The following is a 14,130-nucleotide window of genomic DNA, read 5'->3' on the forward strand; positions in this document are numbered from 1 at the left end:
AACTTTATATAAAAACATGTATACCAACATACAAAGAAAATGTAAGCCATAAGCCTCAAACTTGCAAGATGTTTTGACAATTAGTATTGTAAAATGGTAACAAAGATGCAACAAGGATTAAACATTATAAAAATATATTTATAGTCAACTGATAGTGCTGGAACTTTAGCAGATTTGCCAACAAAGAAAAATTAAGTACATCAAGAATGCAGTTTGGTTCAGTGTGGCCACATGTCATTGGCCCATAAGTGATTGCGGCGGAGCCAGGATCGAGCAGAGGCAACATCAAGGGTGAACACTTGCTCCTGTGAGGAGTTCACTGCTTTGTAGTGAATGATTAGTTTGGGCTGAGGGATAGAAGCTGCAGAGAGGAGGCGGCTGCCGGCTGATAGGTACTCACGCTCGCAACTTAGGGTCCTGGAGGAGGAAGCAGCAGCATCGTTTACACAGAACACACTATGCAACCAGCGTTCTCAAACAAGCCACCAATCACTCATTACCGTTTAAGAGTGATCATGGGGCAGCAGGGTGTCGTCTCTGAAAGGGGGAGAATGACTGTAGCATTGACAGTGATGAACATCTCAATAGCGAGAGCCAGTTCGACCACCCCCAATCCACAGGGGACAATCAGTGTCATGAAACCAGGAGGAGCGGACATGCCTTTGTAGTACCCCGTCCTCAGACAGTCTAGAAATGAAGCATTAAAATAAAACAAGGATGAACATGCCAGTCATACATTGCTTTAGAATTTCTGTTGAAAAAACCCAGAAGAGGGGGGGAGCTCACGTCTGAAGACTTCCCGTGCCCGGAGCCAGAGGTTTTGCTTGGCCAGTTTGTGAAAAAGCATCTTCAGAATAGCCTGGTCAACTGCAAGTTTTTTGGAGAGCATGAAGTCTACCGAGTCTGAAGCCACAGGAAGGGTCTGTCGATCCACACATATTTGCAGATGAGCGTTAAACAACGGACCGTACCTGGAAACATCGACCAGGTCTGAAGAAAACAGAATAAGCTATCAGTTATCATTTTGTTTTGGATATTTATAACTGCAGCTTATACTGATGAAAAGTGTTTCAAGTCAAAATGTATATTTTCAGTCAAATAGTATAAATTACAAAATATAGGGGTTTCCTTTAGAATTACTGGGTCTGTTTGTCCCTGTAGTGAGTTTCTGTGGCAGGAATTAGACTTTTACAGCTACTTAATCCAAACTGCACTGGAACCCAACAGGTGGTGGGCTCCTTCATCACAGGGACATGAAACGTCACCTCTCCGGTGGGTAAGGAGCCCAAGCTTGTGTGGGACTTTGAGATGTTCCAATTACATCTAGTTGGGTTCTGGAACCAGCTGTCTCGATGGGAACTCAAGGTGCAATTGGCACAAAGAAACCCTAGGTCACAGACCAATGGTGGACTTTGTGGTCACATGGGCTGATCACTGGCCACACGTTTTTGACATTCAGGTAAAGATAGAAGCTGCGCTGCCAACCGATCACCACCTGATGGTGACGGATCAGATGGTGGGCGGAGACGCTGGACAGAATTAAGAAACCCAAACGGATAGTGAGGGTATGCTGGGAACATCTAGCTGAGAACCCTGTCAAGTTGGTCTACAACTCCCACCTGCAGCAAAGACTTGATCATATTCCACAAGTGGCAAGAGACATGGAATCTAAATAGTCTATGTCCAGTGCTGCTATTGCCGAGGCAATCGTAGATGTAATTACAAGACTGCCAGTGATGATTGTGGCGGTAATGCCTGAACCAGCTGGTGGACACCAGAGGTGAGGGATGCCGTCAGGCTGAAGGGTGGGTTGGCCTGTGGGAGTCCAGAAGCAGCAGATGAGCACCTACAGGCAACGCAATGCGCAGCATCAGCCATCAATGAGGCAAGGAAGAGTGAGGAGCTCAGACATCCAGCAGAGGCTAAAATTGGAGCCTCTGCTCTAGAGGTGGTTCGGACAGCTGGTCTGGTGGCTCCCTGGGTGCCTTCCTTCCTTGCTGGAGAGACTATATCTCTGGGAACGCCTTGGGACCCTCCTAGAGGTCTTGGTGGAAGTGGCTGGGGAGAGAAGTCTCTGGTCTTCCCCGTTCAAACTGCCACCCCCAGCAGCCCGAAGCAGGATAAGCAGCTGATGACAAGACGTCTGTCCCACAGTGGTGAAATAGATAAAAATTAGGAGAATGTCTAACTTCCTGTCATGTCTGAAGGATTTGAGAGAATTTGAGTCGTGGAAGGTCTTGTAAAAGCTTCTGAATTCATAGGTTTAATTCTGCCATTATTGACTGACTTGAAAAGCAAACAATAAACTGTCCCAAAGTCTTGCACAACTTCACCATACATGTCTACTTCATTGAGTAACACTGAGATTGTTATTACAATAAATTCCCACCAGTCGGCTCTTGGAGTCCTGGCAGATTACAGAGGACTTCCAGAGTGTCTCTGTGAGAAGTTTTCTCAGCCAGTCGAGTCAGCAATCGAGCCCTGCTCTCCAGATCATCAGGATTACACGGCCATGAGGCCGAACTCAGGAACCATTTGTTTTCTGAATGCACAAGCAAAGACCCAGAATTTAAAGGCTAATTTAAGGCACAGTACAAAGCAGAAGCAAATACATTGATAGTGTTGTGTCGTAGTCAATCAATCAGACATCTTATATTGTTTTAAATTCTTAAATGCATTAAAATACAGAGGACACTACCAAAACTTCAGAATCCAAATCCTCAAAAATAGTTAGCCTTTAAAATTAAAACACAAGATAAAATTTGCAACAATACTATATAATAATAATAATAATAATAACAATACCTCGGAGTATGTTTAGAGCTCCCTCCAAGCTTCCGCTAAACAGAAAGAGCTCGGTGGCCACAGTGATTAGGAAGCATCGTGATGCATTGTCCTCATTCCCAAACAATCCCTTCAGTGTTGAGTAGTCAACTTTTGAAATGCAGAGCACCTCCACCACCCTTTGACCCTTTATGTACACAAACACACAAACATAAAAAAGGCATTACACTCCTGTCAATATTCTTCGAATAATTTACATACAATATTTTTAAGATAACAGCGTGTAGATTCTAGCACACTCATGATGCACCTAGAAAGCCAGTCCTTGTCCTTGGCTGGCTGGGAATAGAGAGTAAATAGTTCACAGATGATTTACCTTGTACCATTGATGTGTTTTGTGGTATCGTAGCATAAGTGATACTCCAATCCTGCCTAAAAAAACCCTGGCCAGACTGTCCTCATCATCCTGACACACTAAAAATCAGAAAAATCAAATGATTAGGAATCATTAGGATCTATAATTAGAATGTTACGCCATTTATGATAGCTTGTTACCGGTTTCAGCAAAGGTAGCAAAGGGCAGTGACAGTTTGTCTTTACTCTCAGACAGCAAGGCAATAGCAATGCGGCCACTGATTTGCTCCATTAGGTTGGTGCGCTGGTTGGATTGGCAGATAGACCTGAAAACCTCCCCCATCTGCCTCCAGTCTTCTTGCTTGCTACAAAGCTTCGAGGCAGAAAACACAAAAGGATGTTTGGATGCAATGACAGATCAAACACAAAATCATTTCATCCTTAGATAAGTTGACAAATGTGACTTCCTGAAGAACTAACCTCTATTTCAACGACAGCATGAGCCAAATTCAGGTACTCTGGAACAGGTGTAATGGTGGATAACCTTTTAAAATAAAATACATTAGCTACTTTTGCTGAAACATAATTTAAATCAATCATGTCAGAATTATCACTTCTAAATTAAAGCTGATAATAAAGGCTATAAAGAAGATGTCCTGGTAATTGACAACCACTGCAGTTACACCCACTCAGTGGTGGAAAGCTTTTACTGAACTGACAAAGAGATACTGTTTGACTGACTGAACAGAGTCGACACTAAATCAGTTACCTTTCTACGGACCACTGAAAGTTACAGAAAAGATGAGCAAATGGTTCGTTGTAACTTGCAGAAATAGTGGACATAAATATGCTAGATGAAAAAATACTCAGACATTTTCAAAATATGTCAGACCAACAGGTTCAAGAGATTGTACTAATGGTGTACTTTGTTTTTTGTACACCCCCTGACCAATATCATATACTGTACATGTAGATGATAGGAAACTTCCTACCAATACTTTAATCTATGGTAGTTTGTTTTTACTAGGGAACATGAGAGCAAATCCTCAACTATTTTTTCAAATGTTTTGATAGACCATGTTTGACATGTGGGGATATAAGAACATCCACTTACTTGCTCGACACAGATTTTGGACAGATTGTCTGCTGGACCTCAGGGGTGTTTTTTACGCAATCAAGGCAGTCCAAACTCAGCGCTAGGCCTGAATTGGCCATCTGTCAACATAGGCACAGTAAATTCTTGCAAATGCTAATGAAAATAAATGATCCAACTGTCATTTTAAGCACGTCTGAATGACTGTACCATGAATGTGAGCTGCATGAGTTCTGGTACAAGGCCCATGAGACCCTTTTCTCTCACATAGTTGAAGAGCGCCAACAGAAAATCATAGTCTGGCTAACAAGACAGAAAGAAATTCATGTTGTATGCCTCCTGAGGTAAAAATGGGCTTTTCTACAGATAAAACTACAGTACGCTCTCCCCTTTACTGGTTGATGAAGTGTTCTACAGCGAGACATAATTATTGAAACATAAATGAACACCAGACTGACCACTATCTTGTGGGCCAAGCTCACTCTAAGGACTGAGAAAACATCAGAAATCATGCCAGCCTTCAGGAGAGACCAGATGAGTGACAAGAACATCGGCATAGAGAAGTACACTCCTGGTGGGTTGTTGTGGTAGTAGCCTGCAAACACGGCTCCTGGAGCCACATGAGAAGACACCCCATGGAAATTCAGACAGCCAGAAGATGCCATTAGAACAGTCAAAATTTCAAATTAATTCTGAGGTTAAACTATTTGATAACTTGCCTGCTTTCTGGAGGCACATTGAATTTTTGGTGAACCGTACCACAGTTTCAACACAGAACTGAAAGACATGGAAAGTTTCTTTATAAAACTAAAAATAAACGTTACCTGGCACAGAACAGAAAAGCATTGCACAGAATCAGAAAAATTAGCATCATTCCAACTAGCAGTCAGTAATGTTATGCATTAGTTCTAAAAAGAAATGAGAACTTTACAGTGCACTTATTCTGCATCGCCTGAGGGAGGAGGAGCTGCAGCACTCCACTGACCCACAGTCAGATATACTGTTGGCAGGATAAGACATTTAATTTGGAGTATACCTTCTCATCCCCCTCCATGGGCACATGCTGGAAGCGGCACATCTTGAACCCACATGATAGCGACTCGCTGAAGTACAGTCGACAGTACTGAGGATTCACAGGACAAGAGAAGCTGATATGTTAATTCATTCATCTTCTTCAATCAATTAACCTTTATTTATATACCCCTTAATCACATCATCAGACATTTTGAAGCACTTTAACAGACAGAGAAACCCAACAGAACCCTCCAGAGCAAGGATAAGCAACGGTGGCAGAAAAAATCCCTCATTGAGGAAGAAACTCCAAGAAGGACCCAGACTCTGGAGGGTGGTCATCCGCCTTGACCTGTTGGATGGGAAAGGCAATATAGTGGGGATAGAGACAGGGCAAGACATAGAGAGACAGAGGGAGAGGGTGGCAGATAGGCCAGATAGAATTTCCACTCCAAATTGTGCTGTGGGGGCGGGATTTCCCATCTTCCATGCTTGTTCACCACCCGTCAATAGAAGCACAAAGACAGCAGCACTATCTTGCCAGCAAAAAGTCTAATTTAATATCAGTAGCAGAGTTAATTTTACCTCGAGAAAGTAGTGCATCCCTGGGATGCGCGTCAAGAAATTTCTTTGCATCCTAACACAACGTCTATGTATCCCAAAAAGTAATAACAAAATACACGGTAGAAGCGTACGCAAGGATTGACTTTTGCCAATACTACAAAAACTAAAACTTAATTTTAATGTTTTTATTAATAACATGATAACTGAGTAAAAAGAAAAAAAGAATAAAATTATATATTAGTTTTATCAAAATGTTAAAGCCTGGCATTTATTAAAAAAAGTTTTATAAATAAAAAAGATGTCAGTTTTTTTTTAACTTTTGCTTTTCACTCAATAGTTTTCTTTGCCTTTGATTCATTTACAGTGCGCCCCCGTGCATTTGCGCATACGGACATTCTATTGACTGATGGCATCCGGAAGTGCGCACGGTTCTGTTTGTCTCGGACTTACGTGAGACACAAAAGTGCTATAAACAGTTGATAAGGGTGTGGGAAAGGTAATACACATAGAAGGTGGTTTAATATCAGTATGGGGAGGGTCATTAACGTTTAAATTACCATGAATAATAAGATATTTTGTTGCTCTATCACGGAATTAATTAATCGCGTGTGGTTCCTGGAATGCATTAACCACAAAGAATGAGGACGCACTGTACTGTATTCTCCTGTGGAGCCGGCACCAAGCTGAAAGAACCTTCTCCACACACATTTCAGTAATGTCTATTTTTCTTCATTAACTTTTGATTGTTTATTTTGCAAGAAAGGGCTCATTGTCACATGCTTTTCCTACAACTTCTTTTTTGGAGACATGGTGATAATCAATCATTAAACCTTTATATAGCACTTCATCACAACAGCAGACATTTCAGAGAGCTTCAACAGACAGAAAAACCCAACAGGCTCTAACGGGGTCTTAACTAATTCTTCACTCTGACTGCAGCGTGTAAGCAATGTGTAAGCAACTTTATTCGCAGCATCCTCGTAACAACACGCCAATGTTAGGAGTTTCAGTTTAGCTGTAATGTATGCCGTTATGTAGAATGTGAGTTATGTAGTTTTTATGTGCGGCATGGTGCCAACTGACCCACAGACCGGTATTGGTTCACAGCCCGGCGCTTGGGGACCACCGCAATAAATCATATCATCAATGAACTGGTCGTCTTTTGCAACACAGTCACCTTCCAAAGACACATTAATACCAATTATTCTGAAAAAGAATCTTCAGCTCACAAGACAATGACATGGTTTACTTTCTGAATTTCATTTACAAATTTTCCAGGATTTAATTCCCACTTAAATTGCACACTTCTGACCTTTTCTACAGTAATCATTCCATATATTTTAACTTTAACTAAACAATTCTTAAAAAGACAACTTTGGCTTTTACTCCACTCATGTTAAGGAGACAAACAGAATACCTGTATGTAAATCATTAACCAGCAGTGACTCAGTCACATATTTTTGATAGACAGATTTTATGGAATACTTGCCGCATTGGATTTCTGGTGCCTAAACTCAGACTTGTTTGCCAGGCTTGTGATCCAAGAACCTGTGTTAAGAGCAGGAGTAAAATTAGTTACCTATACTACTTGAAATTCTCCTAAAAAAAGAAAGACTGGATTCACCATTTGCAATGGCAAAATACGGAGTTGTCCAATGACACCAGTTTAAACAGTCATTGTTTTTACTTTTTCTCACCATTTCTTACGGTTTTAGGTGGACAGACGTGATTGGGCAGGCAGGTTACTGACTTGATGGGCCACATTCTGCCATAGGACATAAACACAGTCACTAGCAGAACAAGAGATTATCAGAGCCAAAAAAATCTTCATGTGATGAACAGCTACCTTTCATGGTTGTTGTTGGAATCAGGCTGATCCTGTTTAAAAACAAACATCTTTAATGCAGTAATAACTATATGGAAATACTCACTACGTCCAAACAAGACCATGTGATGAAGATCACGACACTATTGTAGTAGTGTGTTTGCTGCCATGCACATAGCTACAGAATCCGTTGTGGATTTAGAGGAGGACCTTATTTAGCGTTTTTGGAATGGTCTCCAGTTCTCTCTTCATTCTGAATTTCACTTGAGGGAGGTAAAGATATTTCAACATGTTTTGTTTCCCGTCAATCACAGTAGATATAGTGATCTTGCAGCACAGAGCTGAAAGAGTCTCAGGAAGTGAGATTGTTGTTCATTTCTATCATGAGACACAACACATTACCAATTTTTCAGTTTGACTTTTTTTGGCGGGCCTTGTGCTTTGTTCTTTGGAAGAGGTGTGAGGTCTCCATGGCCTGTCTTCACCATCCTCTAAAGGATAGACACAGATCCAGAAATCACATGGTGATCTTTGAAGACAATAACTTATGCAAGAAACTTTAATGTGTTAAAGGTACAGATTGAATTGTTCTTTTTGCATGTTTTGGTTTAAAATAACTACAGGTCTGTTTGTAATCATTCTAACATCCTGGATGCGCGAAGAACAGTTTGAGGTTTTGCTATTGCCAGTTAGCTACCACCATGTGATAAAATCTGAAACGTGTGATAGATTCAAAATTGCACTCTGATCGTACCTGTAATATCAGGAATGTCGCAGAGGACATCAATTTTAACAGAGGTCAATCTGAAAAATAAATGGCAGTGACTTCATTTATATGAACTACACAAGTCATCAAGAGTAATCATTAAAAATGAGACCATACCTTTGTTCAATTGCTGGTGACGGTTCATATAGCCTGGGAAACATGCTCAGCACCTGTCCAATAGGTCCGGGTTTAGGGACCTTGGTAGGACCAAGTTTCAGCAAACTTTCCTGAGTCACGCTTTCAAATAGCTCCGAGTCATCCTGGATCACATCTATAAGTAGGATATCCTGTTCATAAGCTGTGAGCTCATTCAAAATGCCCTTCTGAGTATCACCAGCTGCTGCTGCTTTACTTCGAGTCCCCATTGGCTCAAACGAACACAATCCCTTGGCTCTAGCAGAGCATGATCTTCTCTTTTCGATGAGGGCCTCATCATCCGCTTCAATACTGAGTGATGAGCAGGGTTCAGCGAGAACATCTGAAGTCACCTCTATTTCATGAGCTGAAGAAGCTTGTGCAATCTTTTGATAAACCTGTACAACATCACCTTCAAAATCAGTTTCATCCTGGCATTCCTCCTCATCCACATCTTCATCCATGGTATGAGACTGCAATTCCCTAATACTTACGGGAATTTTGAAATTCCTTGAGACTTCTTCCAGTTCTTCAATATCATGTTCAATACACTCCTCAAAGTTTACTTTGTTGATGTCAACAGTCTGATGCATGCATTTTTTAGGGTATGGATTGAGCTTGAAGGCAGATTTGTTGATTTTTTCCTCCTCTACATCTGAACAGACTGGACGTTTGAGCGGGAAGTTTGTCCGCGAGCGCCGTTGTGGTGAGGTGAGAGGAGACAGCAATGGTGGAAGCATCAGCTGAAGTTCTACACACTTATCTGTGAAGGTATTGTGTAATGATTTCTCTCTTGGAAAATTCATTGGACTTCTATCACAAGGCTGCACCACATCTTGCAGGCAACGGATTATGCAAACTTTTTCATCACTTTCTTGCTTATCTTGAGAAAAGTGTAGGGAGGATTCAAATGTATGAAAAGAGTCAGAGTCGTGTGGTGGAGCAGAGGAGGAGGAAGTGCATGAAGTCCTTTGGACTTCTTCAGGGTAGAAGGTCTTTTCTATAGCTTTGACCATAAGGGGGGAGGATTCAGCCGACTCCACACTTTTTGGTGTCATCAATAGGATTGATGAAAGCAGGGGAGAGGATGGTGTGATGGAGAAGCTGGTCCTATTATCAGGGGTGAATGGAGATGACATGGAAGACAGAGTAGCCACCTCCCCATTACTCAAGTCAACTTTTGAGGAGAATTGGGCAAATGTGGAGCTTTTATATTGAGACCTACTAATTGGGAACGATGGTATCGAGACTGTGCCAGGCTCTCCTTCATAGGAAGCTGGACTAGAAAGGTTGGTTACATCTGAGAGGGGTCTTTCTGGTGATTCTTTAACTACCATTAACTGGGGCAAAAAAACATTTGTGTTGTCTGGAGATACACTGTCATTACTTCTTTTGTTGCCCTCTGCTAAAATGCTCTCAACATCCTTTACTTGTTTCTCATTTTGGGGAAAAACTTGAGCTGGATTTGAAGAACGGTCTGCAGGTGCGTTTGAGAGCATATCATTTGTTATGTCGCTGGATATGCCCGTCTGATTTCTGTTATCTTCTAGATCAATGGGCTGTACTGGACATGCTATGACACCAGGGTGAGTGGCAAATGTTGCACCATTGTTATAGAAAGGCCAGGACTTATATGTGCGTGCACAAGAAAAAATTTTTTTTCCTAAATACACCCGGACTCTCTGGCAGGTGACTGACTCTAGTTCATCGGAGTCCATCTCGTTCCCCTGACAGAGCAGTGGTGATGCTGCTGCATCAGTGTTTGTGAGACTGTTCATCTCATCACAAGTATTGTAGAGACTGTTTTCTGGCATGGGTGAACCAAAGTTGCCCCCTCCTGCATGCTTGGAGTATAAATGACTGTAAACTGGCACCCAAAAGCAACTTTTCTCTCCGTCTCTACTAACACCACTTTTTGCAGGGCTTTTGCAATTAATCAATTCTGAATCCGGAGTAGCTTGCAAAACGTCTCCATAAACACAATCCCCTTGCATTATTGTTTTGTCTGCGTAAATGTCTGCTCCTTTGAGATGAGATCCTGGACCAAGATCCTCCCTAACGTCTCTGTCCCACACACCAGTCCTGTACTCCCCACTTTTTTCACATTTGTCTTGTAAGGTTGAAGACGCTTTATCTGCCCAACTGTTGGGGAGAAGACTGGCGCTACTGGATAAGTTTTGAGAATTTTCACATTCCTTCAGATGTGTCAGATGTCTAGTCAGACGACGAGACTTACAGGCGCTCCTCTCAGATTGAACCCCAGGACAAAATTCTGATTTTTTAGCCAGAGCACCTTCATCTCTTTTGTGCTTGTTTTGTCCCAAACAACCGCACCCAACCAGAAATCTAGCTCTCATTTTCTGTTTGAAGCAATGGACCATGTTCTTCTTTAGATCATCCGGTAACATGTAGCTACAACCTTGATGAAAATCATCACATATTTGGGATACGTCACAGAGAATCACTTTTGGGTACTGGTCTATCCTTTTCCTCTTCAGAGTGGCCTTAGTACCTCTGTTTTGGCTCTTGATCTTTACCTCAAACGAAGGATGCTCTCGCCTCTTCCTACTGCCCCTTTGCCCTTGCTTACCTAACATCTTCCGTTGAGGGGAAGCGTATTTACAGTCACCACAGAGACCAGAGGATCTGACAGCCTTTCTCAGAGAGCCTTCTGAACCAGCAACTCCTACGGGGCTAAGGTGAGTGTTGATGTCTGCAAGTGGAAACAAGAACTTGTCAGAAAGTGAAAGTGAATGCACCAGTTGACATCTAGAATAATAAAGCACTGGGAGACTCGAAACTATTGTTATTGCAAAGTGTTTTTTTAGCAGCATGGCCTCCCTCCTTAGTAATCTGACCACTGTGCTTCATCCACAATCTGGAGAGACAGTAGATGACATGGAAAGTTTAGAACTGCAGCGTGCCGCTTTTAGCGGTTTGTAAGGTTACAAAAACATTTCCCAAATAAACCAGTTACTCTTCATCATTAATGTATTTATCCTTATAAAACTGATACTTTAAAATTTTGTGATTCCAAAACCAATGCATGCCCTTAAAATGACGTCGTGTTGAATTTTTAACAAATACTAGTGCCAGAGATGTTTGTCCTTATGAGGTTGAATATATGTGATATCTGTAGGAAAGAAGCCTTTATGTTGGGACTTGGATAAAACCTCGCCAATATCTGTTGCACCAAGATGTTTTACCAGTTTTTGAGTCCAGGGATGTCGCTGGAGTTTCTGGAGGGAACCCAAAAACTTCTCCAGAAAAGCCCCAAGTTGAGATGGAAATCCTGAACTTCTTTGTTGTCAGGGACAGCAGTAATTTTTTTTTAATCAATATTATCCCCAATATTTGTCTAAAGCAACTAAAATCAGACCACAGGAGAACTTGCTAGTTAGCTGGGTACTAGTTTATGATTTCAGAATACAGAAAAGGATTTTACGGATCAATAGCTCAAATTTAAAAAAAAAAAAAACACCAGCGGGAAGTTCTCCAGAAGCTAAAAGAAACACTAAAAGTTCTCCAGAAGCTAAAAGAAACACTAAAAGTTCTCCAGAAGCTAAAAGAAACACTAAAGTTCTCCAGAAGCTAAAAGAAACACTAAAAGTTCTCCAGAAGCTAAAAGAAACACTAAAGTTCTCCAGAAGCTAAAAGAAACACTAAAAGTTCTCCAGAAGCTAAAAGAAACACTAAAGTTCTCCAGAAGCTAAAAGAAACACTAAAAGTTCTCCAGAAGCTAAAAGAAACACTAAAAGTTCTCCAGAAGCTAAAAGAAACACTAAAGTTCTCCAGAAGCTAAAAGAAACACTAAAAGTTCTCCAGAAGCTAAAAGAAACACTAAAGTTCTCCAGAAGCTAAAAGAAACACTAAAAGTTCTCCAGAAGCTAAAAGAAACACTAAAAGTTCTCCAGAAGCTAAAAGAAACACTGAAGTTCTCCAGAAGCTAAAACAAATGGCTACTGACTAGCTAACACGTCGGACCCTAATCAGTCAGGAGGCTAACGCTCCGGAGCACCTGACGGGCCCCGTGTTGCCCCAGACGGCCGTGTGGCCCTCGTTACACGCTGGAGGGGGGGTCGGGTTGTACTTGCCTTTTGCACACGGCCCCTTCTGTTTCCACCTAATGTCATCTGTGTTTCTCCTCTTTGTCTTTCGGGTACATGGGGAACTCTCCTGCGGCTCCTCGGAGGTGTCACCGGCCACAGTTTCTGGGTCTCTTAACGAGGTCTGAACAGGTTCATGGCTGCTAGGGGCGTCGTCCTGAACGACCACCGGTCCAGGAACCGTCCCGCTTCGCTCTCGTTTGGGGGAGTCGCTCGTCACCTCATGAAGTGACGTCTCAACTCGTCTCCTTCGGGGCAACAGTTTCAGACCAACATCTTGTAACACCTCCCTGTTAAGTTTTATCCTGCTAGAAGACGGGAACATGTTGACAGTCAACATGTGACTACCAAAACACATCAACTAATGTTTTTTTTTTTTAAACACAATTACTCCATTAAAAGAGGTTTCGACTAAATGCAGACCTCTGATAATTCAACCTGTGCAAACATGTTAACATTTCCGCTCCGGTTCCCGCTGCTCAAATGGACTGGCATCCCGGGTAGCGTTGGCCACACTGCGCATGCGCGGTGAACGAATCCCAAACGGGAAGCGAAAAGTGAAATGTGTGTGAAATGTGGAGTAGAGACTAGAGTAGAACTTGATTGATCCCTTAAGGGGGAAATAAACTTCTCCATCGCACTACACACAGCACAGTGAGTACACAAAAACACAGAAAAAGCACACAGAAAGCACCAGCACATAGAAAGTAGTACCAACACCAAATAGAGTGATAAAAAAACCCATCAAGGATATACAAATAGAAAAGCATAAATAGGCATAGGAATAAAAAGCCATAAATAAACAGACCTAGTTAGGCATGGGTAGAGTGAAATGTCTATTGTGTTTGCATTGTTTTGGGTGTATTATGTGTGTTTAATGGCTCGGGGGATGAAGGAGTCTTTTGGTCCAGCATGTTGGTGTGTGTGTGTATATTATATATATATATATATATATATATATATATATATATATATATATATATATATATATATATATATATATATATATATATATATATATATATATATATATAGTACAAACTTAGTTATGTAATCAGTAATTCTCTTTGTGTGCAAATGCCTGAGTTGCTGTTGAGTTTGTGAAGGTGTGTCAGTTGCCAAGCCATTCCACCAAACCCATGTTTTTGGATCCAGACCTATTTAAGAATGCCAGTGGTTATATCTTAGCCATGTTGTTCCAGTGACAGCATCCCTGCAGATGTTGTTTTTTTCTTACCGGTAGGGAGAAATATGACTGGATTACTTTTGCAAGGAACTCACTGTTTTTTGTGTTAGCCATTTCTCTGAAAATAGACTTCAATTCAAAACAGCATCTGAAAAAAAAAATTCTTTTAATAATGACCCACTTAGACATACACAAACAGTTTGATAGGAAACAAGATTTTATGAAAACATCAATCATTAGAGTTAACAAGAACAAGATGTTATTGGTTGTTGGTTAGTTGTTATTTTCGTACAACAAAATTATACT

General features: G+C 41.3%; 1 protein-coding gene across 3 annotated transcripts; it reads right to left on the reverse strand.

Annotated features, from left to right (window-relative positions):
* Nucleotides 1-8,980, reverse strand: topaz1 (testis and ovary specific TOPAZ 1). Of its 3 annotated transcripts, XM_068333438.1 has the most exons (19): nt 8,515-8,980; nt 8,386-8,435; nt 8,034-8,122; nt 7,653-7,684; nt 7,504-7,571; nt 7,296-7,354; nt 5,268-5,354; nt 4,951-5,008; nt 4,690-4,841; nt 4,442-4,534; nt 4,253-4,353; nt 3,619-3,682; nt 3,340-3,511; nt 3,161-3,258; nt 2,806-2,971; nt 2,390-2,542; nt 787-990; nt 501-687; nt 1-417 (listed from the first exon to the last, which is right to left on the reverse strand). In XM_068333438.1, the coding sequence occupies exons 1-19, from the start codon at nt 8,760-8,762 to the stop codon at nt 219-221; spliced, it is 2,280 nt and encodes a 759-aa protein (XP_068189539.1). In that variant the 5' UTR covers nt 8,763-8,980; the 3' UTR covers nt 1-218. The 3 variants fall into 3 exon arrangements, 2 of the variants coding, with proteins under 2 accessions (XP_068189539.1, XP_068189540.1); XR_011037996.1 differs by lacking the exon at nt 1-417 and having other exon boundaries at nt 548-687; nt 787-922; XM_068333439.1 differs by lacking the exons at nt 1-417; nt 501-687; nt 787-990 and adding an exon at nt 1,771-2,143.
* Nucleotides 8,981-14,130: the final 5,150 nt, after the last annotated feature.

Source organism: Antennarius striatus, chromosome 14 (genome assembly GCF_040054535.1).
Source record: "Antennarius striatus isolate MH-2024 chromosome 14, ASM4005453v1, whole genome shotgun sequence".
Classification (NCBI taxonomy): Eukaryota; Metazoa; Chordata; class Actinopteri; order Lophiiformes; family Antennariidae; genus Antennarius; species Antennarius striatus.

Bases quoted from the DNA above. Each gene is read 5' to 3' on its own strand.
- topaz1 (XM_068333438.1), bottom strand. From the start codon at position 8,762: ATGGGGACTCGAAGTAAAGCAGCAGCAGCTGGTGATACTCAGAAGGGC. The intron at 7,355-7,503 runs GTGAGAAAAAGT...CTCTTAACACAG, and splicing joins ACCTAAAACCGTAAGAAATG to GTTCTTGGATCACAAGCCTG. The intron at 2,972-3,160 runs GTAAATCATCTG...GTGTACATAAAG, and splicing joins AAACACATCAATGGTACAAG to GGTCAAAGGGTGGTGGAGGT.